Source organism: Vicia villosa, linkage group LG2 (genome assembly GCF_029867415.1).
Source record: "Vicia villosa cultivar HV-30 ecotype Madison, WI linkage group LG2, Vvil1.0, whole genome shotgun sequence".
Taxonomy (NCBI): domain Eukaryota; kingdom Viridiplantae; phylum Streptophyta; class Magnoliopsida; order Fabales; family Fabaceae; genus Vicia; species Vicia villosa.
The window spans coordinates 164,244,020-164,271,034 of NC_081181.1; the positions used below are offsets into that span (position 1 = coordinate 164,244,020).

The 27,015-nt window shown below is 35.7% G+C and overlaps 1 protein-coding gene across 1 annotated transcript; it reads left to right on the forward strand.

Annotated features, from left to right (window-relative positions):
* Positions 1-18,546: 18,546 nt before the first annotated feature.
* Positions 18,547-20,425, forward strand: LOC131652821 (hypersensitive-induced response protein-like protein 2). The gene is made up of 5 exons (XM_058922803.1): positions 18,547-18,690; positions 18,898-19,095; positions 19,310-19,430; positions 19,600-19,788; positions 19,906-20,425. Exons 2-5 carry the CDS (start codon positions 18,907-18,909, stop codon positions 20,265-20,267), a joined length of 861 nt encoding a protein of 286 aa, XP_058778786.1. The 5' UTR covers positions 18,547-18,690; positions 18,898-18,906; the 3' UTR covers positions 20,268-20,425.
* Positions 20,426-27,015: the final 6,590 nt, after the last annotated feature.

Here is a 27,015-nt window from a genome sequence, read left to right on the forward strand (position 1 = left end):
GAGTGTTTATATATAGTCTCTTTAAGATGTACCAAAGGGTATAGAAGCTATACAATAATTAACACATGTGCGATCTGTTGGGTCAGACTTGAGCTTATATTAATATTATGCTCTTTGTATAAATAAACACCTTTGTCACTTCTATAATCATTCATGTAATACCTTAATTTTATTTGAAAAATTAAAACTATAAAAAAAAAATTATTGTGCTAAATTTTATTGTTATTTTCTATTATATTTTCTTTAAAGAATCTTAATAATACAAAGAAATATATATAATTATTTGTTTTGAGTTATCACTACATTTATCATTATTTTTTTAATTTTCATCACATTATTTTTTATAAATTCTATTTATTTTAATTAGCAATTTTTAATAGAGGTAGAAAATCGACCGGTTCCGTTTGAAAAATCATGTGATGAGAGAGACTTCACCTTCTTTTAGATCCAAAGTCTCATATTATTGTTAACAAGTCGAGCGATTCCACCTTCTTTTAGATCCAAAGTCTCAAATTATTTTTTCTTGGACACATGCGATTAGAGCTTTCAAAGTCTATGACACAACTCTTTTTCGTCTCCAAACTTGTTACCACTAACAAACCAACAGTCTCATAACCATCCTCATTTGATAAAACCTTGATCATAACTGAATCAGTCTTGCTCCTCCTCTTTGGACAATCCTTCTTGAAGTGAATGTTTTATGAAAAATGAAGTGTTTCTACTTTGACTTATCAAACCCTTTGAACTTCTACTTAGACCTAGATTTCTTTCTCTTTTAGTTTCCCTTAATGTCACTATTCCCTCTTGAAATCTTCCATTGTGATTATTTATCTGGTTCTTATAGTCGATTGAACCTCCTCCAAGGTGATAATGCATTCCTTCCTAAAAATAGTGACATCCTTGAAGTGTTCAAAAGATCTAGGTAATTAGCTCAATAAGAGTTTAGTCTTTTCCTCATTATCAAGATTCACCAAAATATTTTGTAAGTCATTAATAATTTTGCAAAATTTTGTCAGTTGCTCCACAATGAATTTGTTCCCCGTCATTTGAAATAAGTAGATTTGTTGTTTCAAACACAACTTGTGAGTCCACAAATTGGTCATATACAATTATTTAGATTTGACCCACATTTCCATTGTGGTCTTCTCCCTTGAGGCCTCTCTCAATATTTTATCTCATAAGCACAAGATAATGACATTTTTAGCCTTATCTACTATCTCACTCTTCTCCACTTGTGTTATCTTTATCAACGTCAATTCTTGCACACATTTTTTTAATCAATATTGTTTGCATCTTCACTTTCCATAACCTAAGATTGTATTTTCTAGTAAACTTCTCGATATCTCATTTATTATCTATGGTGCTCGCTTGTAACATTGGACCCTTTGATCCCTAATGGGCTCTCCTTGTTGTGAAATCAATTATAAATCAAATATACTAAGAAATATTATGTACTGAACGAAGAACGAGGATAACAAATACTAAACAGTCTCAAGCAAAATTAATCTGCGATCTAATATTAAAGCAAAACCCCCAATAAAAAGAACAAGAATGTGATAAAAGTTCAGAATCAACACAAAGATTTATTTTATCCCATTCAATCCAAAATGATCTACCATATGAGAAATGGTAGTTATCATATCCACAAACAATCAAGAGTCATTAATAAAATATTACAAATGAGTTATAAGAAAATAGTTCATTAAGTTCATAAAAACATATTATACTTTTTATCTGATTTATGACTCAATCTCTTATCTTCTCAATATATGAATAGCTTAATCTCAACATGTTTAGAAGTGTTTCTCAACATTAAATATCTCCAAAGATCTTTCCATTCTTTCGATTAAAAATCTCTAAGAATTCATTTATCTATATCTCTAAATTTTTTATCTATAAAATTACTTTTCAACTCTTAGTTATTTTCATAATGATCTTCCAATTTTTAAATTTAAAAATCTCTAAGAATCTCTCTTTTGGATCTCTAAATTAAACAACTTTTTCTCAAGAAATATTAGAAAAAATTTAAATCTTAAATATACTAATGAATGGAGATAGCATTAAAAGAATTACTAGAAGACTTTCTTATAGATAAGACCTCCCCTTTTAAAAAAGTCTACGCGAAAATGAGAGATAGAGAAAGAAATAAGAAAATTTTCATTGTACCCATATACCTCTTCACAGACCCTCGGTGAAAACTCCAAAATACCTCTATAATTCGGATATGCATATCCGAAAACACATTTAAAAAAAAGGTGATTTCGCATATGCACATCCGAAGTCACCTTATTTTTAAAAAAAGGTGTCTACGGATATGCATATCCTAAATAATTTGGGGTATTTCACAAAATGCGAACAGCCACCCCCACTGTTTGCATTCTCTTCAGACACCAAATTTTCACTTCTAGTCCATTTTTACCAAATTTCATTCTAGCATTCCTACTCTACAAATTACATTCAAGCATTCCTAAAAGCTCAAAGCTCATTTCAAGTTCTATTCAAAGCTCCAAAAATTTGTAAGTTTCCTCTATTTTCTACCTCTAGCTCAAAGTTGTTATTAGGGTTGTTTGAATTTAGGATAATGTGTAGGTTGAAGTTATTGAAGTTCAATGACAGTGTTTAGATGGAAAAAATAGATTTAGGATGAATTGGGGAAAGAAATGGAAGTTTGTCAAAAATGGTTGTTCAAAGGTTATTTCGGAAGTGCATATCCGAAATAACCTCTAACCAATTTCAGATATGCACTTTCGAAATGTTCTCTTAGTTTTTTTTTTCAAATCTGTTTCATACTTACCAGTGGCATTTTTTCAAGAAAATGGCTGACAACCAGGCACCGACCGGTCAACTTAGACAGGGGAGGCCAACCCAGACAGCCTCAGCTCGGAGCGAGAGAGCCGCACAACAAGGAGTGACTCGAGGACGGGGTCGAGTCCAAGTCCAAATTGATGAGGCGCCAACATGATCCTCATCTGCACTGAGGAGTAGATTGTCTCGAGCGTCTTCCTCTTGTGAGATTAGTCGAGAGCAGGGGGAGGAGGAGGAGGTACCTGAGAAGGAGGAGGTACCTGAGGTTCACCCTGAGCACGACGAAGATGCTCAGGACGATGCTTAGGACGCACAGGAGGGTGGCTACCTGGGAGGGCCATCAGACACGTCTATCTTAATATACTATCATGACCATGCCGCTCGACATATTTGGGAACCATTTGCGGAAAATATTTGATCTATTTAAACCACAGGCTGAGTGGTTTAATGATGTTGTTGCTGGATCCAGACTTGACGGGTTATGTTGTATTGGATATGTTACCATAAGCCACTGTTAGAACAAGATTTGTTCTGATCAATATTCTTAGTTTTGATGATAACAAGGATATGAATTTTGTGTGAGATAATGTGGTACTCTAATACATTGCAAATTCCCTTTCAGGAAATATATAAAGAGTATGCACAAATCAGCGCTCAGAAGCTTTGTCTCGGAAGGTTCAGCATGCAACATCAGAACATGGTCTGGCAAGACATCAGAAGATGGTCAAGGCAGAATCAGAACATGGGTCTATGGAAGCATCAGAAGAACTTGAGATCAGAAGCAGAAGCACTGAAGTTCTCATGGTATCACGCTCAGAAGCACTTCAAGGTCAGAAGACAAGAAGATGCTATGCACCAAGCTGTTTGACTCTGATGATATTCAAATATTTTATTCACAAACATCAGATCAGAAGAAAGTACAGGTGGCAGGCTACGCTGACTGACAAAAGGAACGTTGGAAGCTATTAAAGGCAACGTTAGTAGACACAGCGTGAACAAGGCTCGAGGTAGTTGACAAAAGCGTGAAACATTAAATGCAATGCTGTACGGAACACGCAAAGCATTAAATGCGCCCAACGGTCATCTTCTCAAGTGCCTATAAATATGAAGTTCTGATGAGAAGCAAGGTTGACGATTTGCTAACAATTAACTTGCTGAAACGCTGTTCAAACTCAAAGCTCAGATACTTCATCTTCATCAAAGCTCACTACATTGCTGCTGTAATATATTAGTGAGATTAAGCTTAAACGTTAAGAGAAATATCACTGTTGTGATTATAGCTTTTCAGAAGCATTGTAATACTCTTAGAATTGATTACATTAATTTGTAAGTAACTAGAGTGATCAAGTGTTGATCAGGATACTCTAGGAAGTCTTAGCTTGTGTCTAAGCAGTTGTAATTAGAGTGATCACGTGGTGGTCAGGATACTCTAAGAAAGTCTTAGCTTGTGTCTAAGCATTTGTTCCTAGAGTGATCAGGTTGTGATCAGGATACTCTAGAAGACTTAGTCGTGGGCTAAGTGGAAAACCATTGTAATCTGTTGCGATTAGTGGATTAAATCCTCAGGTGAGGTAAATCACTCCGTGGGGGTGGACTGGAGTAGTTTAGTTAACAACGAACCAGGATAAAAATAACTGTGCAAATTGTTTTTATCTTTCAAGTTTTTAAACTACACTTATTCAAACCCCCCCTTTCTAAGTGTTTTTCTATCCTTCAATTGGTATCAGAGCGCCGGTTCTAAGGTGCAAGCACTTAACCGTGTTTAGAAAAGATTCAGGAAGAGAAAAACGCTTAAGTAAAAGATGGCTGGTGAATCTCAATCAAATCCAACTGCATCTACATCTGGCTCTGCTGAGCAATACAACGGTAACAATGGTTATACTAGACCACCAGTATTTGATGGTGAAAACTTTGAATACTGGAAAGATAAACTGGAAAGTTACTTTCTTGGTCTAGATGCTGATCTATGGGATCTTCTGCTGGATGGTTACAAACATCCTGTTAAAGCTACTGGTGTAAGGCTCACGAGAAGCGAAATGACTGATGATCAAAAGAAAGATTTCAAAAATCATCACAAATGCAGGACTGTTTTGCTGAATGCTATCTCTCATGCTGAGTATGAGAAGATATCTAACAGGGAAACGGCCCATGACATATATGAGTCCTTGAAAATGACTCATGAAGGAAATGCTCAAGTCAAGGAGACTAAAGCTCTTGCTCTAATCCAGAAATATGAAGCCTTCAAGATGGAGGATGATGAAGATATTGAGAAGATGTTCTCAAGATTTCAAACTCTAACTGCTGGATTGAGAGTTCTGGATAAAGGCTACACCAAGGCTGATCATGTAAAGAAGATTATCAGAAGCTTACCCAGAAGATGGGGTCCAATGGTAACAGCATTCAAGATTGCCAAGAATCTGAATGAAGTTTCTTTGGAAGAGCTTATCAGTGCCTTGAGAAGCCATGAAATAGAGCTGGACGCAAACGAGCCTCAGAAGAAAGGTAAGTCTATTGCATTAAAATCTAATGTTAAAAAATGCACTAACGCTTTTCAGGCTAGAGAAGAAGATCCTGAAGAATCAGAATCTGAAGAAGAAGATGAACTGTCCATGATCTCCAGAAGGGTAAACCAACTCTGGAAGAGCAAGCAAAGGAAGTTCAGAGGCTTCAGAAGTTCAAAGAGATTTGAACGTGGAGAATCTTCTGGTGACAGAAGATCTGACAAGAAGAAGGCTGTCTGCTATGAGTGCAATGAGCCTGGACATTACAAGAACGAGTGTCCAAAACTTCAGAAGGAGAATCCCAAGAAGAAGTTTCATAAGAAGAAAGGTCTTATGGCAACATGGGATGATTCTGAATCAGAATCAGAATCAGACTCTGAAGGAGAGCAGGCCAACTTCGCGCTGATGGCTACAGAAGATGATGGATCAGAATCTACATCAGAATCAGATTCTGAAGAGGTATTTTCTGAACTATCTAGAGAAGAGTTAGTTTCCAGTTTAACAGAACTTCTGGAACTCAAGGCTCATCTTAGTATCAAATACAAAAAGCTGAAAAAGCAGTTTGAATTTGAAACTAAGAAGCTGGAATTGGAAAATTCTGAACTGAAGGAAAAAGTTTTAAATCTATCCAAAGATAGTGGATCTCCTTCTGAAACAGAAAAATCCATTCCTAGCATGAATCATATTCTGAAAGAATATGACTCGAGCTTCAGAAAGTTCTTATCTAGAAGTATTGGCAGAAGTCATCTTGCTTATATGATATATGGTGTTTCTGGAAACAGAAGGTTTGGTTTTGGCTATGAGGGTGATACCTCACATAAATTTGAACCTATTGATGATCTGAAGATCACATACAAGCCATTGTATGATCAGTTCAAATATGGCCATGCACATGGTATTAGGCTCACTTCACATGCACAGAAGTTTAACACTGTTCACACCAAGAAGCTTGTGACACACCCTAAGAAATATCATGCTGACAAACCTAAAGAATATCATGCTGTTCCTCCTGTTAAATATTTTGCTAAACCCAAGTTCAATCAGAACTTGAGGAGAACTAACAAGAAAGGACCCAAGAAATTGTGGGTACCTAAGGAGAAGATAATTTCTGTTGCAGATATCCTTGGCGGCAAAGAGGACAGAAAGCAAAATGTCATGGTACCTGGACTCTGGGTGCTCGCGACACATGACGGGAAGAAGGTCTACATTCCAAGACCTGGTGCTTAAACCAGGTGGAGAAGTCAAGTTTGGAGGAGATCAGAAGGGCAAAATCATTGGCTCTGGAACCATTAGTCTTGGTAACTCTCCTTCCATAACTAATGTACTTCTTGTTGAAGGATTAACGCATAACTTATTGTCCATAAGTCAATTAAGTGACAATGGTTATGATATAATCTTCAATCAAAAGTCTTGCAAGGCTGTAAGTCAGAAGGATGGCTCAATCCTATTTACAGGCAAGAGGAAGAACAACATTTATAAGATTGATCTTTCTGATCTTGAGAAGCAGAAGGTGACTTGTCTTATGTCTGTTTCTGAGGAGCAATGGGTCTGGCACAGAAGATTAGGTCATGCTAGTTTGAGAAAGATTTCTCAGATTAACAAACTAAATCTGGTCAGAGGACTCCCAAATCTGAAATTCAAATCAGACGCTCTTTGTGAAGCATGTCAGAAGGGCAAGTTCTCCAGACCTGCATTCAAGTCTAAGAATGTTGTTTCTACCTCAAGGCCGTTAGAACTCTTGCACATTGATCTGTTTGGCCCAGTCAAAACAGCATCTGTCAGAGGGAAGAAATATGGATTAGTCATCGTTGATGATTATAGCCGCTGGACATGGGTAAAGTTCTTGAAACACAAGGATGAGTCTCATTCAGTGTTCTTTGAATTCTGCACTCAGATCCAATCTGAGAAAGAGTGTAAAATCATAAAGGTCGGAAGTGATCATGGTGGTGAATTTGAGAACAAATTCTTTGAGGAGTTTTTCAAAGAAAATGGTATTGCCCATGATTTCTCTTGTCCTAGAACTCCACAGCAAAATGGAGTTGTAGAGCGAAAGAATAGGACTCTACAAGAATTGGCCAGAACCATGATCAATGAAACCAATATGGCTAAGCATTTCTGGGCAGAAGCAATAAACACTGCATGTTATATTCAGAATAGAATCTCTATAAGACCTATTCTAAATAAGACTCCTTATGAATTGTGGAAGAACAGAAAGCCCAACATTTCATATTTCCATCCTTTTGGATGTGTATGTTTTATTCTGAATACTAAAGATCATCTTGGTAAGTTTGATTCTAAAGCACAAAAGTGTTTCCTTCTTGGATATTCTGAACGCTCTAAAGGCTACAGAGTATACAACACTGAAACATTGATTGTAGAAGAATCAATCAATATCAGGTTTGATGATAAGCTTGGTCTTGAAAAACCAAAGCAGTTTGAGAATTTTGCAGATTTTGATATTGATATATCAGAAGCAGTAGAACCAAGAAGCAATGCTGCAGAAGCTGGCAGTCTCAGAAGCAATGGATCAGAAGATCAAGTTGCTGCATCTTTAGAGAATCTGAGAATTTCTGAAGAGCCAACAATCAGAAGATCACCTAGACTTGCTTCAGCTCATTCAGAAGATGTGATCCTTGGGAAGAAAGATGATCCCATCAGAACAAGGGCATTCCTTAAGAACAATGCAGAATGTCAATTAGGTCTTGTTTCTTTGATCGAGCCAACTTCTGTTGATCAAGCTCTAGAAGATCCAGACTGGATAATTGCCATGCAAGAAGAACTAAATCAGTTTACAAGGAATGATGTATGGGACTTGGTTCCTAGACCAAAAGGATTTAACATCATCGGCACTAAGTGGGTGTTCAGAAACAAGCTAAGCGAGAAGGGAGAAGTGGTAAGAAACAAAGCCAGACTGGTTGCTCAAGGTTATAGTCAGCAAGAAGGAATTGACTACACAGAATCCTTTGCACCAGTGGCCAGGTTAGAATCTATTCGTCTATTAATTTCTTTTGCCACTCAACATAACATCACTCTTTATCAGATGGATGTCAAGAGTGCCTTCTTAAATGGTTATATAGATGAAGAAGTTTATGTCCATCAACCTCCTGGTTTTGAAGACTCTATGTCTCCAAATCATGTTTTTAAATTAAAGAAATCATTATACGGATTGAAACAAGCTCCTAGAGCTTGGTATGAACGTTTGAGTTCTTTCCTTCTGGAAAATGGTTTCACTAGAGGAAAAGTGGACACTACTCTCTTTTTTAAAACATTTAAAAAGGATATTTTAATTTGTCAAATATATGTTGATGATATTATCTTTGGAACATCTAATGCTACACTTGGAAAGGAGTTTGCTGAGTCTATGTAGGCTGAATTTGAAATGAGCATGATGGGAGAACTCAAGTATTTCCTTGGGATTCAAATCAACCAAACTTCTGATGGAACCTATGTTCATCGAACGAAGTATGTGAAAGAACTGCTGAAGAAGTTTAATCTTTCTGAAAGCAAAGAAGCCAAAACTCCTATGCATCCAACATGTGTCCTAGGTAAGGATGAGGTAAGTAAGAAGGTAGATCAGAAGTTGTACAGAGGTATGATTGGATCTCTTCTATACCTAACTGCTTCTAGACCCGACATTCTCTTTAGTGTTTGTTTGTGTGCTAGATTCCAATCAGATCCGAGAGAATCTCATTTAACTGCGGTTAAGAGAATTCTGAGGTATCTGAAAGGTACTACCAATGTTGGTTTGGTTTACAGAAGATCCAAAGAATACAACTTAGTAGGATTCTGTGATGCTCACTATGCTGGAGATAGAATTGAAAGGAAAAGTACTTCTGGAAGTTGTCAATTTCTTGGAAGTCATCTGATCTCATGGTACAGCAAGAAGCAAGCTACAATTGCCCTCTCAACAACAGAAGCAGAATATGTTGCTGCTGCTGGATGTAGCACACAAATGCTCTGGATGAGAAGTCAGTTAGAAGATTATCAGATATATGAGAGTAACATTCCTATTTTCTGTGATAATACTTCTGCTATATGTTTATCTAAGAATCCTATCTTACATTCAAAAGCTAAACATATTGAGATTAAACATCATTTCATAAGGGACTATGTTCAGAAGGGTGTTATATCTTTAAACTTTGTGGATACAGACCATCAATGGGCTGATATCTTTACAAAACCCCTTGCTGAAGATAGGTTTAAGTTCATTCTGAAGAATATCAATATGGATTTATGCCCAGAATGAGAAGATCTTATGTATGAGTATCTTCTGAAATGAGACTGGATTAGTCTTTTATAAGAAGTTCTGTTTGTAATCAATTAGAAGTAGTGATTCAGTTATTACTAACGTTTCATTGTCTAAGTTGATTCAGAATCTCTTTAAAAGTAAAACAGCTGTAACTGACTATCCAGATGGTAAACACGTGTTCATTTTTTCTGGACAAACGTGCGTGCAGTTGAGGGGACGTCTATTTAGGTAACTGTGCTAATCACTTCTTTTGTCATTATTATCTCTCCTCACGTCATGTAACATTAAATGCCATTCATCATTTCTTTTATTGTCCTTTACGTTTTTATATCCGTCAAACGTTTCCCTTCCCTAGAACGTTTTCCTTCCCCACTTTCCCTCTATTTATTTCTCCATTTCTTTGCATTCTTCCATCAATCTTTGCGCTCCCTCTCTCTCTTTCTCTCATTTTTCTATGAATATTTTCTTGCATAAACCTTAGTCTATTCATCGACCTAGCATTCATCATGAATTCGCCTTTAAGTTTCTCTCAAGAGGTTTCTCCACTGAAAACTTGCTTCAGTCCTTCATCTGTAATGGAAGTTTTGTGCAAATCTCATGTGGACGATGATGATTTGGGTGCTTATGGTTTCAACCAAGATACAAAGGCGAAGGCTCAAGGGTGGTCGTTCTATTTGAACAGAACTGTTAGAAGGGTTGTCTGGTTCAAGGTTGAGAAACAAATCTCGGGGATCACTAACATTGATTTCAAGACGGATCTCTCAGGATTCCAAGAAGTCTCAAGTCAGATCTCTTCTGTGATGCTGTTATCAACATTTATCCAAAGGAAGAAGACTTTCTTGAGATATTGGATGATGTTAAGGATCATGCTCTTAACTTCTATGTTAAGGGAAAGCCCCGTTTGAGACATTAGCTCTCTTCCTGTGAACTGTCTCTCACTTCCTCCTTGAATTCATGCATCTCTCCTACAGTGGAGGTTCTAGTCTGGACAGGCATGCAGAGTTTCAAGCTTTCATGGCTGAACAAACTGAGAAGACCACAGGGATTCATGATATGTTAGCTAAGATTGTCTAAGCTAGGGTTGTAGTTCTTAAGTCTTTGTAGTTTTCCTTCCTTGTTGCATCTGTTTTCTGCATACATCTTTTGTAATCCTGTTTGTTTAATCAATGAAAAGTTTATTTTGTTTCTTTCCTTTGTCGTTTTCTACATCTGAATCTTTTATATTCTTTTTGATTATATGACAAAAAGGGGGAGAAATAAATATGATAAATGATCTGATTAATATTATCAGTTACCGGGTAAAAAGGCCCCACACCCACATTACTAACAGAACTTGCAAAGTTCTATGTTTTTAAGTTGTGTTGTTGCAGGAGTCGAAGATTCTCTTTAAAGATCAACATTAGAAGCAACAAGATGAATCATGCTCTTGGATTCTTGAAGCAAGCTGAGTGCTATGAAGCTTCAGAATCAGAAGCAAGAAGGAAGAATGTTCAGATATTCTGATGATAGAATATGATCTGAAACATTATGTCTATTTGTTCTGATACATTTTATATGGATCTGATACATTCTATATAGCCTATATGGCTCTGATACATATTATGTGTTCTGAAACATATTTTATGTTCTGATTCATTCATGCTGACTTTTGTCGTTTAGTTTTGTTCTGTAATATTTCAGGATGTAGAGATGCTCTGATGAAGCTCTGGTACATTCAACAATGTTCTGATACAATCTAGTATGAAGTGATGTAAGAAGAAATTCAAGCTCTGAAGCTGTCCCAATGGAAGCAAAAGTCAGAAGCTGTGAATGTTCTGAAGATCAAAGAAATTCAAGTTCTGAAGCTGTCCGATGGAAGCAAAAGTCAGAAGCTGTGAATGTTCTGAAGATCAAAGAAATTCAAGTTCTGAAGCTGTCCGATGGAAGCAAAAGTCAGAAGCTGTGAATGTTCTGAGGATCTAAAGAAATTCAATGTTCTGAAGCTTTCCTATTGAAGCAGAAATCAGAAGCATTGAATGTTCTGAAGATCAAGCACTGTGAACGTCTCTACCGAAATAATCAGGGAAGTCTTTTATTATTAAAATTCTTCTAGTATTAATTTCAGGGGGAGATTATTCATCTCAGGGGGAGATTGTTAATCTCAGGGGGAGACATATTCACATGCTTATGCTATAGCTGTGTAATTGTCTTTAGCCGTCTGCTCTTTCTGATCGCAAATTCATATCATTTATATATGTTTTTGTCATCATCAAAAAGGGGGAGATTGTTAGAACAAGATTTGTTCTGATCAATATTCTTAGTTTTGATGATAACAAGGATATGAATTTTGTGTGAGATAATGTGGTACTCTAATACATTGCAAATTCCCTTTCAGGAAATATATAAAGAGTATGCACAAATCAGCGCTCAGAAGCTTTGTCTCAGAAGGTTCAGCATGCAACATCAGAACATGGTCTGGCAAGACATCAGAAGATGGTCAAGGCAGAATCAGAACATGGGTCTATGGAAGCATCAGAAGAACTTGAGATCAGAAGCAGAGGCACTGAAGTTCTCATGGTATCACGCTCAGAAGCACTTCAAGGTCAGAAGACAAGAAGATGCTATGCACCAAGCTGTTTGACTCTGATGATATTCAAATATTTTATTCACAAACATCAGATCAGAAGAAAGTACAGGTGGCAGGCTACGCTGACTGACAAAAGGAACGTTGGAAGCTATTAAAGGCAACGTCAGTAGACACAGCGTGAACAAGGCTCGAGGTAGTTGACAAAAGCGTGAAACATTAAATGCAATGCTGTACGGAACACGCAAAGCATTAAATGCGCCCAACGGTCATCTTCTCAAGTGCCTATAAATATGAAGTTCTGATGAGAAGCAAGGTTGACGATTTGCTAACAATTAACTTGCTGAAACGCTGTTCAAACTCAAAGCTCAGATACTTCATCTTCATCAAAGCTCACTACATTGCTGCTGTAATATATTAGTGAGATTAAGCTTAAACGTTAAGAGAAATATCACTGTTGTGATTATAGCTTTTCAGAAGCATTGTAATACTCTTAGAATTGATTACATTAATTTGTAAGTAACTAGAGTGATCAAGTGTTGATCAGGATACTCTAGGAAGTCTTAGCTTGTGTCTAAGCAGTTGTAATTAGAGTGATCACGTGGTGGTCAGGATACTCTAAGAAAGTCTTAGCTTGTGTCTAAGCATTTGTTCCTAGAGTGATCAGGTTGTGATCAGGATACTCTAGAAGACTTAGTCGTGGGCTAAGTGGAAAACCATTGTATTCTGTTGCGATTAGTGGATTAAATCCTCAGGTGAGGTAAATCACTCCATGGGGGTGGACTGGAGTAGTTTAGTTAACAACGAACCAGGATAAAAATAACTGTGCAAATTGTTTTTATCTTTCAAGTTTTTAAACTACACTTATTCAAACCCCCCCTTTCTAAGTGTTTTTCTATCCTTCAGCCACGACATGTATGGGGAATTTGTCGAAAGGTGGCACAAGAAGACATCGTCTTTCCACTTTCCTGTTGGGGAGTTGACGATCACACTACACGATGTGTCCTGTCTGCTCCACCTGTCCATCAGAGGGAGGTTACAGGACCATTCCCGGATATAGAGGGTTAAGGCCATCAAGTGGATGGTGGATTATCTAGGTATGGACCCATATATGGCCGATTTTGAGTGTAGGTCGACGAATGGGGAGCATGTCCGATTTTCCACCCTGAAGGAGATTTATGAGCACTACTTGGTGGCGGCAGCTGGGGCCGAGGATAAGGAGGATGGGATTTTTGTTGAGTACCATCGAGCCTGTGCTTTGCGGTGTTAGTTCATGTTCTTGGTTGACACGTCCATCTTTGTGGACAAAAGTGCAACCTACGTGAATGTGACATACCTCCGGTACTTTATGGATTTGAGTACAATTCATGAGTGGAACTGGGGGCTGCCACTCTGGTATACCTATACCAGAAGCTGAATGAAACATGCAACTGGAGGACCAGACAGTTGACTGGATCTTGCACACTCCTCACGGTACATTTATTTTTAATTATATAACATTTAATCTGTTATTTGTTAAGTTGTACTAACATATTTTCATATTTGTGTTTCAAGCTGGATCATCTCTTACTTCCACTGCACACTGACGACATGCCTATGGCTGCACGATACGTCCTCCATATGGGGAATCATAAAATGGAACTGTATCGGGTATACCTCAATTGTACTGATCACGATGATATCAACTAGACGCCCTTCATTGGTGTATTTAAACACCTTGATATAGCTATTTTAGAAAGATAATTTTCATAACTAAAATTTTTTATCATTAAAAATTTATTACATTTTTTCTCTTCTCTCTTTTTCCATCTTCACCTGTGTTTGGCTTCGAAAGAAAATTGTGGTGTTACCGCACGTTAGACAAAAGCTACAACTAATAGCTTCTTAAAATTGTTGTGCAAACGTGCGGTAGCGGTATACCACCGCTTTATCAAAAACACACTTCATCTTCAACCGCTATGCATCAATAAAAAAACTTAAATCTTAAATATATTAATGAAGGTTTTTTCTTTACCCACCTCCCTATGGGGGTCACCCCCAGCGAAAACCCCAGTTTACCCCTACTTCAGAAATGAACTTCCGAAGTATTTTTTTTTTTTAAATTTTCTCAGACTTCGGAAGTTCATCTCCGAAAACACCAAATGGGGGGTGTTTTCAGAAATGAACTTCCGAAAACACCTTTTTTCTGATTTTGGGGGGTTTCGGAAATGAACTTCCGAATTATGCAGAAACTGTGTTTTTTTTAATGATTTTGGAAACAGCCTCGTATTTTTAATTAAAGAAAGACGGCAAATAAAATAAGCGATATATAAACAGAAAATACTAATATACTAATATGATAAGAATAGTGATATATACAAACCGATCCGATCCAAATCCAAATAATAATAGTGTACGAAAGATACAATCCGAAAACAAACAAAAAATAAATCCGACCACTACTGGGTATGCCTAACCCTCTCACCCTGGGCCCGCATCAGTGACGATCATCTCCATCACGGCGACTGCCTCTAGACCGCCCTGATGAACGACACCTCGATCCAACGCGTCCCGCCAAAGCATCTCTATCCGCAGGAGATCAATGGCGTGGTCATCCTTGGCCTGCTGGTTCTCCAAGATCTCCTCGTGTGCTGGCCTAGGAGCGCCGGGAGCGTCGGGTGTCAGCAGAGGATGTGACACCGGATAGAACCATGTGACGTACCCCTCCATACTGTGCCAGTCCTAGGTGACCCGCATGCGACGATACTCCTCCGGTACCACATGATGCTCCCAATCCTCAAACATGGCAGTGAGCTGCACTCTGGTCACTGTGTCGGGAGCAGCCTCAAAGGGTGACCTGGGTATCATCTGCACAAATCCGAACTGCCGCATGCACCGCTTAAGGAGATACCGGACCATGATGGTAGTCCCGCATGCCAACCAGCCAGAATATAGAGATATGCCGTCAAAAGGGACAATCTGAGTGTAGTCGCTGAACGGCCTCCAGGTGACGTCATCGTGCATCGTGCGGTCCAAGTACCCACGGTATGGTCCCACCGCATTGTTCCCCCTCTAGAGAACGTATCTGGCGGCCCTGGGCATGGCGTCAACGTACGTAGGATCGATGTGGAAGCCTTGGATGCGGGAGAAGTAGGAGATGATCCAGCTCTGAAACATAAATAAATACGAAACATAAGTAAATATGAAACACAAATACGAAACATAAATAAATACAGAACAATTAAAATTAAACGTACCGTGAGTAGTATGCAGGATCCGGTCAACTGCCTCGTTCTCTAGTTGGAGGCCTCATTCAGCTTCTAGTATAGGTATGCCAGAGTAGCTGCCCCCAGTTCCACTGGTGAACGGTGGTCAAGTCCATGAAGTAGCGGAGATATGTCACGTCGACGTACCTCGCACTCTTGTCCATAAAGATCGCAGCGCCTACCACATGCATGTACCAGCACCGGAGAGCGCAGCCACGGTGATAATGTGTAAATAGCTCGTCACCCGCATCCTCAGCCTTGGCCGCCGCCACCAGGTTGTGCTCGAAGTAGCGGCTCAGTGTGGTGAACCGGATATGAGACCCAGATGTCGTGGCACACTCAAAGTCAGCAACTTCGGGCTCCATACCCAAATAGAGCGCCATCCACTCAGTGGCTTCGAACCTCTGGATCCGGGAGTGGGTCAACAGTGGCCCCCTGATCGGCAGGTGGAGAAGACACTGCACATCATGCAAGGTGATCGTCATCTCCCCAACCGGCAAGTGGAAAGAAGACGTCTCCTTGTGCCACCGCTCCACAAAAGCCCCCTGCATGCCGTGGCTGATGGTGGTGTACCCCGTCATGCAGAGCCCACTGAGTCCTGAACCTCTCACAGCATCGTTAAACCACTCGGCAGTCGGTTTAAACAGACTGAAAATCTTTCGGGCATGGTTCACCATTTTCAACGGCTCTCTCCTGTTACAAAAAACAAATAAAAAAGTATGTTAAATAGACGGTTAATAAAATATTGAATAAATGTCTAAATTATAAACGGTTAAATAATGTAGTCGGGCAAATTATAAAAAATACCTCTCCCTCCCAGATCCGCCGAGCGACGTGATCGCGGTAGGATATCAGCACTGAAGTGTCACTGGGCCCTCCCGGGAAGCCCTCCTCCTGCTCATCCTCCTCCCCGAGTGGAGGGTCAACATCCGGTACATCCTTCGCCTCGTGGTATGATACTGCCACCTTCGGTACCTCCTCCACCTCCTCCTCTTACTGGCGGGAAGAAGATACCCGAGCCAGACGACTCCTCGATCCAGATGTAGAGGTACCCTCGTCCATCTCCACGGGAACTCGCACACGTCATCCCCGGCCCTGCCCCCGTCCCCGTGTCGACGCCAGCTGCGCCGCCCGCTCGCGTCTAGCCGACGCAGTCTGGGCCTCTCTACCCTGTCTGATGCGTGCTAGGTTGTCTGACATGTTCCTGAAAAAAATTGAAATCGATTAATATGCGAGACAACATAAAGAACTAAAAAAAATTACACTTCTGATACAATTCGGAAGTTCATTTCCGAAACTGGGAATGGAGGTGTTTTCGGAAATGAACTTCCGAAACACCCCTGCGAAGAACTTCTCTGCAACCTCCAATGGCAGACCTCAAAATCCTAAAACATAACTAATTTTATTCATTCTAAACAACCTAAATAGCAGTTTAGAGTTTGACTAATGGATCTAAACAACCTAAACAACCATAATAGAGATATAATAATGGATCTAAAAATTGAAAAAAATGCACTAAACTTACCACTAATAGAGTTTGGGATGATTTAGATTGAGATTGGAAGAAGATGTTGGCAATCTCTGATACTTCACACTTGCTTTTTGCAGAAATTTTGAAGAGAGATTGAGTTTAGAATAGGAATAGGGTTAAATGAATGGGAGAGGGGGCTGTTTTGCTTAATCTGCAAAACGCCCAGTATTTCGGAAATGAACTTCCGAAATGCTGTTTTCGGAAATGAACTTCCGAAATAAGACAATTTTTTCAAAAAAAAAAAGACGCTTTCGGAGATGCATCTCCGAAAACACCTTTTTCTTACATTTCATAGATGCATTTCCGAAGTCAGGGGTAGTTTGAATTTTTCACCAGAGGTGGGTTAGAAGGTTGGAAGGTCTATAAAGAAATTTTCATTAATGAATGGAATGGAGATAGTAGCATTAAAAGAATTACTAGAAGACTTTTCGTAGATAAGAGCTCCCCTTGTTTAAAAGTCTCCGCGGAAATGAGAGATAGTGAAAGAAATATATTGTTGGCATCGATATAGCCAATGGTTTGATGTGCAATGTGCGGTATATCATATCATTACGACCAATCCTCCTCAATCCTAACGTGCTTATTGCGTAACTTAATTAAGGAAAATACTTACATGGACACAACCATAACATCTGTACTTACACACAACCAATCACATTTTTTTTATTAATTAAAAATTAAAATTAAAATTGTCTCTCTCCTCTTTTATCTCAACCACCCCCATGATGCCAATTAAAAACGAAATTAAAATTAAAAAAAAAATTATATTCTCTCTCTTTTCATTGGTTGTGCCTAAAAGTATGGATTTAGGTGCGTATCCATGCAAGTATTTCTCCTTAATTAAATACACAGATTCTACTTCTTTTCCTAATAGATAGACTTTTCAATTTAATATTGGGTGGTGCAGCTTAGAGTTTTCAATTATAGATTAAAATTCATGTGAATCTTGCCACATAAGCTACTACTATTACTACCTTCTTATAAAAAAGAGCAAGTTGCTACTATTTTTATAAAATAAAAATATATATTAATTAGCAAAATCATTGACCGCACAAGAAATATCATGAATATATAAAACAAAACAAAAAATATCAAAGCTAAGGAAGTTGAATTAACAATTTTTTGATTTAAAAAAATCAACCAAAACCTCAAACGTTAACAACATCCAAACAAAAAACAAGGGTTTGTATGTTCAAGATTTTTTTTTACATGTCTTTATTGTGTTGGAAATGTCAAAATATTGTCTATAGTGTGAGCGTGACTTTCATGTAGTTGACGTCCTGAGTTTCTAACATTATATTTTCAGTTTATATATATTATGAATATATCTCAAAATATCATTATCCCTCTCTACTCTTACATCAAAGTAATCGGACCACCATGCTATCTAGATATGTCTTTTATTGATAATTAATACAATCACCTACTCAAGATGCTAAATTCGTTGCTAAAAACTACAGAAATAAGAATTAATATTTATTTTTTAATCTGTAATTTTTTTTTTCATATCTTTAAAACTAAAATTAAGTTAAACAAAAAAACAATATTCTGTTTCTTTTTTTGCTACGCAAAAAAAAATAAAAACAATATTCTGTTGTTTCACACGTATATGCATTAAAAATAAACCGAACAGAGTGACATAAAAACAAAAAGATCGTTTTCAATATAACAGCTAGTTGCAAATCAATTGCTTCGTTAAGTGTATATATAAGAAGGATCGCTTCATATTTTGCAAAAACAGTACTTCCATTATTTACAACTTTCAAGTTTTATCTCTCTCTAGCTTCAACTACAAGGTGAAATTCTCTCTGATACTATTTTTTATTTTTTAATTTGTTGTCTGTTCAGAAAATTGAATTACTGATTTTCTTGAATTTAGGGTTTTAGATATGATGAATATATATTGAATAAGTGCTTTAATTAAGTTGTTTACTCAAATATGTCTTATATCCGTCTCGATATGAAGTATAATTTAATTGATGAGTAGTGATATTCCTTTGCAGGATTGAAAGATGGGTCAATGTTTGGGATGTTACCAAGTGGACCAGTCCAATGTTGCTATAAAGGAGCAATTTGGAAAATTTGTTGATGTTTTGGAACCTGGATGCCATTGTTTGCCTTGGTGTTTTGGTTACCAGATAGCTGGTGGATTATCGCTTCGTGTGCAACAACTTGATATTAAATGCGAGACAAAAACAAAGGTCCTTTTATTACTCCACCTATCATGCTTCGTGATTAAATTTCTTGTATGGATTTATGCTTCAGGAAATCACTTCTAACAAACCATTTTTACTTCAAGATTAAAAAAACATCATAATGTTAAATTTGTGCTTTCTGTTGGTGGTTGGATATTTCAAATGTGATTTACTATGACATTTTGTGTTAGTATCTGACTGTTATGAACTTGTTTTTTAGGATAATGTCTTTGTGAATGTGGTTGCATCTGTACAATACCGCGCTGTGGCTGACAAAGCGTCTGATGCCTATTATAAGCTCACCAACACAAGGGAACAAATCCAATCGTATGTTTTTGATGGTATGTATAGTGGTCTTTTGATTTCATTCCATTATTGACATTAGTATTCTCAAATTAGCGCATACAGCGAAGCAGGGTTTTAACAAATTGCTACCCTCCCACGATACGCAATTTAGTACAAAGTGTTGTTAAATGGTTGCTAGATTATGATATTTCTGCTTTGTTTCAGTTATAAGGGCCACTGTGCCAAAGTTGGAGCTGGATTCCGTCTTTGAGCAGAAGAATGATATAGCGAAGGCTGTCGAAGATGAGCTTGAGAAGGCGATGTCGACCTACGGTTACGAGATAGTCCAGACTCTCATTGTTGATATCGAGCCTGATGTGAATGTCAAGAGAGCAATGAATGAGATCAATGCAGGTAATATATTCTAGTGCATTTGTTTGATAAAGGGCTTATACTATAAATGCTAAAATTTTGATTGATCATAGCAGTTGCTGGTATATTCTAATCCTTTTAATGCGATATCATCAACAGCTGCGAGAATGAGGTTGGCTGCAAACGAGAAAGCTGAGGCTGAAAAGATATTGCAGATCAAGAAAGCTGAAGGAGAAGCTGAGTCAAAGTACCTATCAGGACTCGGTATAGCGCGTCAACGTCAAGCCATTGTGGACGGACTGAGGGACAGTGTCCTCGCATTCTCTGATAATGTACCCGGAACATCGGCTAAAGATGTCATGGACATGGTGCTGGTGACTCAATACTTCGACACCATGAAGGATATTGGAGCGTCATCGAAATCTTCAGCTGTGTTCATACCACATGGTCCCGGTGCTGTCAGAGACATTGCTGTGCAAATTAGGGATGGCCTCCTTCAGGGAAATGCTGCTAATTTATAAGTGCTTTTGGAGATACTGTAAATGCTTCATATGTTTGAATTATATTTGCATTATTATTCTTATATTGAAAAAGAGGGAATAGAAATTTCTATGACACCTTTTCAGCGGTTATAAGCATAATATTTATTAGAATGCTGATTTCACTTTCCACCATCAAATGAATGTTAAAATTGATTTTTTAAATAGTGACTTTGAAGAAGAGACTTATATGGAGCAACTTGAAGACTTTATGGTTCTATGCTAAAAAACTAAGGTCTCTTAGTTACTTAATTATATGTATGGTCTTAAACAAACTCTTAAACAATGGCATGATAATTTTGACAATATAATAATCTTGAATTGTTTTAGAGTGAATGAAAGTTCCAGGTACATTTAATGCAAGTCTGAAAAAGGAATTTGAACTATAATGTGTCTTTACGGAGATGATTTGTTCATATTTAACTCAAAGATTGATGTTGTAAATAGTTTGAGTTGTTGTGTGAAAATTTCTATATGAAAGACTTCAAAAAACAGTAAGTCTAATCTTTAAAATTAAGATTATTAGGTCACAGAGAGATATAATATTTCTTTATAAAAAAAATAAGTGTAATCTTTAATATTAAGATTATTAGGTCACAAAGAGATATAATTTTTTTTTACTATAAACATGTCTACACTTCATATGATCTAAACAAATTGACAGCATGATGTATGCCACTAATTGCTAATACCATAGGATTTTTGAGCAAGTTCACTAGTAGGCCTAGTATAGAGAATCGGAATGCCATTGGGATAATGAGGTAACAGAAAAAAACCATAAAACATAGATTACATTATCAAAAGTGTCACTATGTCCATGAGGGATTACATTAATGTTGATACTTGAAATACTTTGTCAAGATGATTCCAAAGTAACCAACGGTTATATATTTGAAATATTTGGAGTAGTCTCTAGGGAGTCTAAGAAACAAACGATTCTTGTTCAATGCACTATGGAATAAAAACGATAGCACTTTCAACCACAGGTGAAAAAATAAGTAGGTTAAAATACTTGTTAGCAGATATTCTCATATGGGAAAAATCGATGTCAATTGTTTTAATCAACTAGGATAGTACTATGACTATTGCAAAAATTTATGATTATTCGTACAATAGTAAGAGATGAAAAATCTTTCAAAAGTTCATCATTATTAGCGAGTTTTTTTCTCTTGGAATTGTTATAGTAGATTATGTTTGCACTGATTAAAAATTAGTTGACCTTTTGACAAAAGGGTTAACTAGAGAGAAAATCTAAAACACATCCAAAAGGATGAGATCATTGCCAATAGATCAATGAGTCATTCATAATGGTAATCCGGACTAAAAGAGTGGATATTAGGATAATTAACTTTAATGGGTAATAACAAGTTGTAAAGTGATATAAAATGAACATGATTCTTGAAGTGATGAGAGATTGAGGTGAAATAAACTTTTAATGAGATCTATACATATGCAGATTGAAATATCGAGTTAGAAGAATACTCTTGGTAGACCCACATTTATGAATGCGAAAGTGGAGTTTGCTTCCTATGAAATCTCATACATATATTTCTAAAGCACTTATTAAGCAAGGATAAATGTAGGGGTGTTCAAAACCAAACCAATCCAATAGAAAACTGCAAACCAAACCAAACCAAATCAAACCAAAACCGTAAAAAATCGCATTTGGTTTGAATTTGTTTGGGTCATTTTTAACAAAGCCGCACAGTTCGGCTCGGTTTGCGGTTTGTATTTTGTAAACCAAACCAAACCGAATTAAATCGCATTATGTTACAACCTAAATTTTACTTAACTCACATTCAACCCAAACTTAAACCTATTATACCTTAGCCTTATGATTACGAACAATTTCCTCATTCTTACACATATAACTTCAGTCTCGATCTTCTCAAATATTTAATAGCATTACCGCGCCTTCTTTGCCACATACATCTTCTATCTTCTTCTCTAATCTCTACTCTCTTATGTTCTATCTTTTTCACTTTCTCATTTTTATGCAAATGTTCTCTATTTCAGTTTTGTTTTTATCGCACATCTTCTTCTCTAATCTCTCAACTCTTTTGTTTTCTTCTTCATCTTCACTAATCCCCCGTCTCTTCTATTTTTTTGTTTTATTATAATAATTTATATATTGTTTTATGTTATTATTTTATATTTATTATTTCACTTTAGTCTAATTTAATTTTTACATATTAAATGGAAAGTTGTTGTCAAAGTACGACGAATTTTGTTGTTATTTGATAGTGTATGAATGTCTAAATATAAATTTATGTTGTCAAACCGCATTGGTTTGGTTCTGGTTTCTCCTAAAAGTCAATCGAACCGAACCGCACGATTTTTTATCTTGCGGTTCGGATACTTTTTTTGACAAAACTGCTCAAACTGTACCGCAAACACCCCTAGATAAATGTGTGTAACACAAACTTTTGAGAATAGATCCTAAGAAAAAATGGTATGTGGGTATTATGTAATAAATTGAGTTCAAGATCACACGCAGTCTTGTTAAACTTGAATCTTATTCACAGTGTGCTGAGATTCAATTATGTCTACACCTCGTTGATGTACTATTTTTAAATGCGTTATGCCACTTTTGAAGTTCTTTTTTGAATTCAAGTGGAGGATTGTTGAAACAATGTTGATATATTTGCATTAAATGTGATAAGTACAAGCTTGCTCTCGTGTTTTAAGATAGTTGAGCACTTTTGGTGCCGCTTGCTTCCCTGTGTGTATGTGTATGTTTGTATATAGTCAATTCCCTATGTATATTGCCATTTACAAAAAAAAATGTAATAAATAAAAGGTTTGAATAGTGGATTGTAAAAACTCATTAAGTCTATTATTTGAGAATTTTCATATGTTTGGAGTGTTTATATATAGTCTCTTTGAGATGTGCCCAAAGGATATATAAGGTATACAATAATTAACACATGTGTGATCTGTTAGGTCAAACTTGAGCTTGTATTAATATTATACTCTTTGTATAAATAAACACCTCTGTCACTTCTATAATCATTCATGTCATACCTCAATTTTATTTGAAAAATTAAAATTATATCAACAAATATTTTTTATTGTGCTAAATTTTAGTTTTTTCTATTATATTTTCTTTAAAGAATCTTAATAATATAAAGAAGTGTATATATATATATATATATATATATATATATATATATATATATATATATATATATATATATATATATATATATATATATATATATATATATATATATATATATAATTATTTGTTTTGAGTTATCACTACATTTATCATTTTTTTTTAATTTTCATCACAATATTTTTTATAAATTCTATTTATTTTAATTAGTAGTTTTTAATAGAGGTGGAAAATCGATCGGTTCTGTTTGAAAAATCATTTGATGAGAGAGACTCCACCTTCTTTTAGATCCAAAGTCTCAAGTTATTGTTAACAAGTCAAGCGAACCCACCTTCTTTTAGATCCAAAGTCTCAAATTTTTTCTTAAACATGTGATGAAAGATTTCAAAGTCTATGACACAACTTTTTTTCTTCTCCAAACTTATTTCCACTAACGAACCAACACTCTCATAACCATCCTCATTTAAAGAAATCTTTATCTGAATTGAATCAGTCATGCTCCTCCTCTTTGGACAATCCTTCTTGAAGTGAATGCTTTATGAAAAATGAAGCATTTCTACTTTGACTTATTAAACCCCTCGAACTTCTACTTAGACCTAGGTTTCTTTCTCTTTTAGTTTCCCTTAATGTCACTATTCCCTCTTGAAATCTTTCATTGTGGTTATTTATCTGTTTCTTATAGCCGATTGGACCTCCTCCAAGGTGATAATGCATTCCTTCCTAAAAAGAGTGACATCCTTGAAGTGTTCAAACGATATAAGTAATTAGCTTAATAGGAGTCTTTTCCTCATTAAATTCACCAAAATATTTTATAAGTCATCAATAATTTTACGAAATTTTGTCAATTACTCCACAATGAATTTGTTCCCTGTCATTTGAAATAAGTATAGTTGTTGTTTCAAACACAACTTGTGAGTCCACAAATTGGTCATATACAATTATTTAACTTTGATTTAAATCTCCATTGTTGTCTTCTCCCTTAGAGCCTCCCTCAACATTTTATCTCATAGGCACAAGATAATGACATTTTTAACCTTATATACCATCTCAGTCTTCTCCCCACGTGTTATCTTTATCAACGTCAATTCTTACACACTTTTTTTTGAATCAATATTGTTTGCATCTTCACTTTCCACAACTTAAGATTGTATTCTCTAGTAAACATCTCGATATCTCATTTATAATCTATGGTGTTCACTCGTAACATTGGGCCCTTTGATCCACAAGGGCTCCACTTGTTATGAAATCAACTATAAATCAAACACACTAAGAAATATTATGTACGGAACAAAGAACAAGGATAACAAATACTAAACAGTCTTAAGCAAAATTAATCTACCAGCTAATATTAAATCAAAACCCTAATAAAAAAGAACAAGAATGCGATAAAAGCTGGAAAATCAACACAAAGATTTTTTTTATCCCATTCAATCCAAAGTGATCTACCATATGGGAAAAGGCTATTATCATATCCACAAACAAACAAGAGTCATTAATAAAATATTACAAATGAATTACAAGAAAATAGCTCACTAAGTTTATAAATATATATTCTACTTTTTATCTGATTTATGACTCAATCTCTTATCTTCTCAATATATGAATAGCTTAATCTCAACATGTTTAAAAGTGTTTCTCAATATTAAATATCTCCAATAATTTTTCAATTCTTTCGATTAAAAATCTCTAAAAATCCATCTCTCTGTATCTCTAAATTTTTTATCTATAAAATAACTTTTCAACTCTTAGATATCTTCATAATGATCATCCAATTTTTAGAATTAAAAATCTCTAAGAATCTCTCTTTTGATCTCTAAATTAAACAACTTCTTCTCAAGAAATATTAGAAAAATTTAAATCTTAAATATACTAATGAATGGAGATAGCATTAAAAGAGTTACTAGAAGACTTTTTGTAGATAAGACCTCCCCCTTGTTTAAAAGTCTCCGCGGAAATGAGAGATAGAGAAAGAAATATATTGTTGGCATCGATATAGCCAATGGTTTGATGTGCAATGTGCGGTATATCATATCATTACGACAAATCCTCCTCAATCCTAACGTGCTTATTTGGTAATCCAATTAAACAAATGCACTCAGATTCTCTCTCTTTTCCTAATACTAGTACTTTTCAATTTAATGGCTAGTTTACGGATAACTGTTAGCAAGAATATTGGCGTGGTGCAGCTTAAAGTTTTCAATTATAGATTAAAATCATGTAAATCTCGTCACATAAGCTACTATTAGTACTACCTTCTTATAAAAAAAAGAGCAAGTTGCTACTATTTTTATAAAATAAATAAAAAGTAAATATTAATTATTAAAATCATTGACCGCATAAGAAATATCATGAATATATAAAATAAAATAAAAAGAGTTTAAAGGTAGCGCACTATAGTATAAAATATTTTACACGATCATGTATCACAACTTTTAAAAAGAAATATTTTATGTGTAATTTAAAAAAAAATAAACTTCTACAAAAATTAACGGTTATGATCTCATTGACAGTATAAAACTATTTTACATAACGGTGTATTTTTATTAAATCTAAAATATCAAAGCTAAGGAAGTTGAATTATCGGTTTTTTAGGTAGAAAACAAGGTTGTACTAGTATGTTTAAAGATTTTTCTTACATGTCTTTATTGTGTTGGAAATGTCAAAATATCGTCTCCATAGTGTGAGTGTGACTTTGATGTAGTTGACGTCGTGAGTTTCTAACATTATATTTTCAATTTATGATATCATCAATTTCTCATTATATATATAGGGAAATGCTAACCAGTGCTCTCTCAGAGCACTGGTTAGCATTCTTAAATAGTAATTTTATTTCGGTAATCTACATATTTAATGTCTTAGAAATTGAAATATTAAAATTTTTATAAAATATTTTCTTTTTTAGGAATGTTTAACCATTATCCTGAGGGCACTGACCCTTATATATATTATGAATCAGACCACTGCTATTTAGCTATGTCCTTTATTGATAATTAATACAATCACCTACTCTAAGATGCTAAATCCATTGCTAAAAACTACAGAAATAAGAATTAATATTTATTTTTAAATTAAAATGAGTAGAAGATTCGTGCGGACTTAGCGTGTTCTTACGTAAAAGTTCATTCATTTATTAAATTATTATAAATAAAGGTCTTGCTAAGCAGTGTCCTCGGGGCAATGGTTAAACATTTCTAAAAAAAATATTTTATAGAAATTTTAATATTTCAATTTCCAAAGCATTAAATACGCAGATTACCGAGATAAAGTTACTATTTCAAAGTTTTAACCATTGCTCTGAAGGCACTGGTTAGCATTTCCCTATAAATAAATAGCAACATTTTTAAACAGCCAATGATCAAAACATGATACAAGAGTATGACTCTAAGATATAACAATAATAAATAAGTCTTACTTAACTAGGTGGAATCGGCTACATGGATCAATGTTCACTATAGTGTTCTATGAAGGGTTATATTTTCAGCCAAATCATTAATCTCGAGATCTTTCTTAATAACTTTTTTATAGTATTTATGTGTCTTCCTCTTTTTCAAATTGTCTGTCTTCTCTTCATTTGGTCCACTCTCCTTACTACATAATCTACAAGTATTCTCT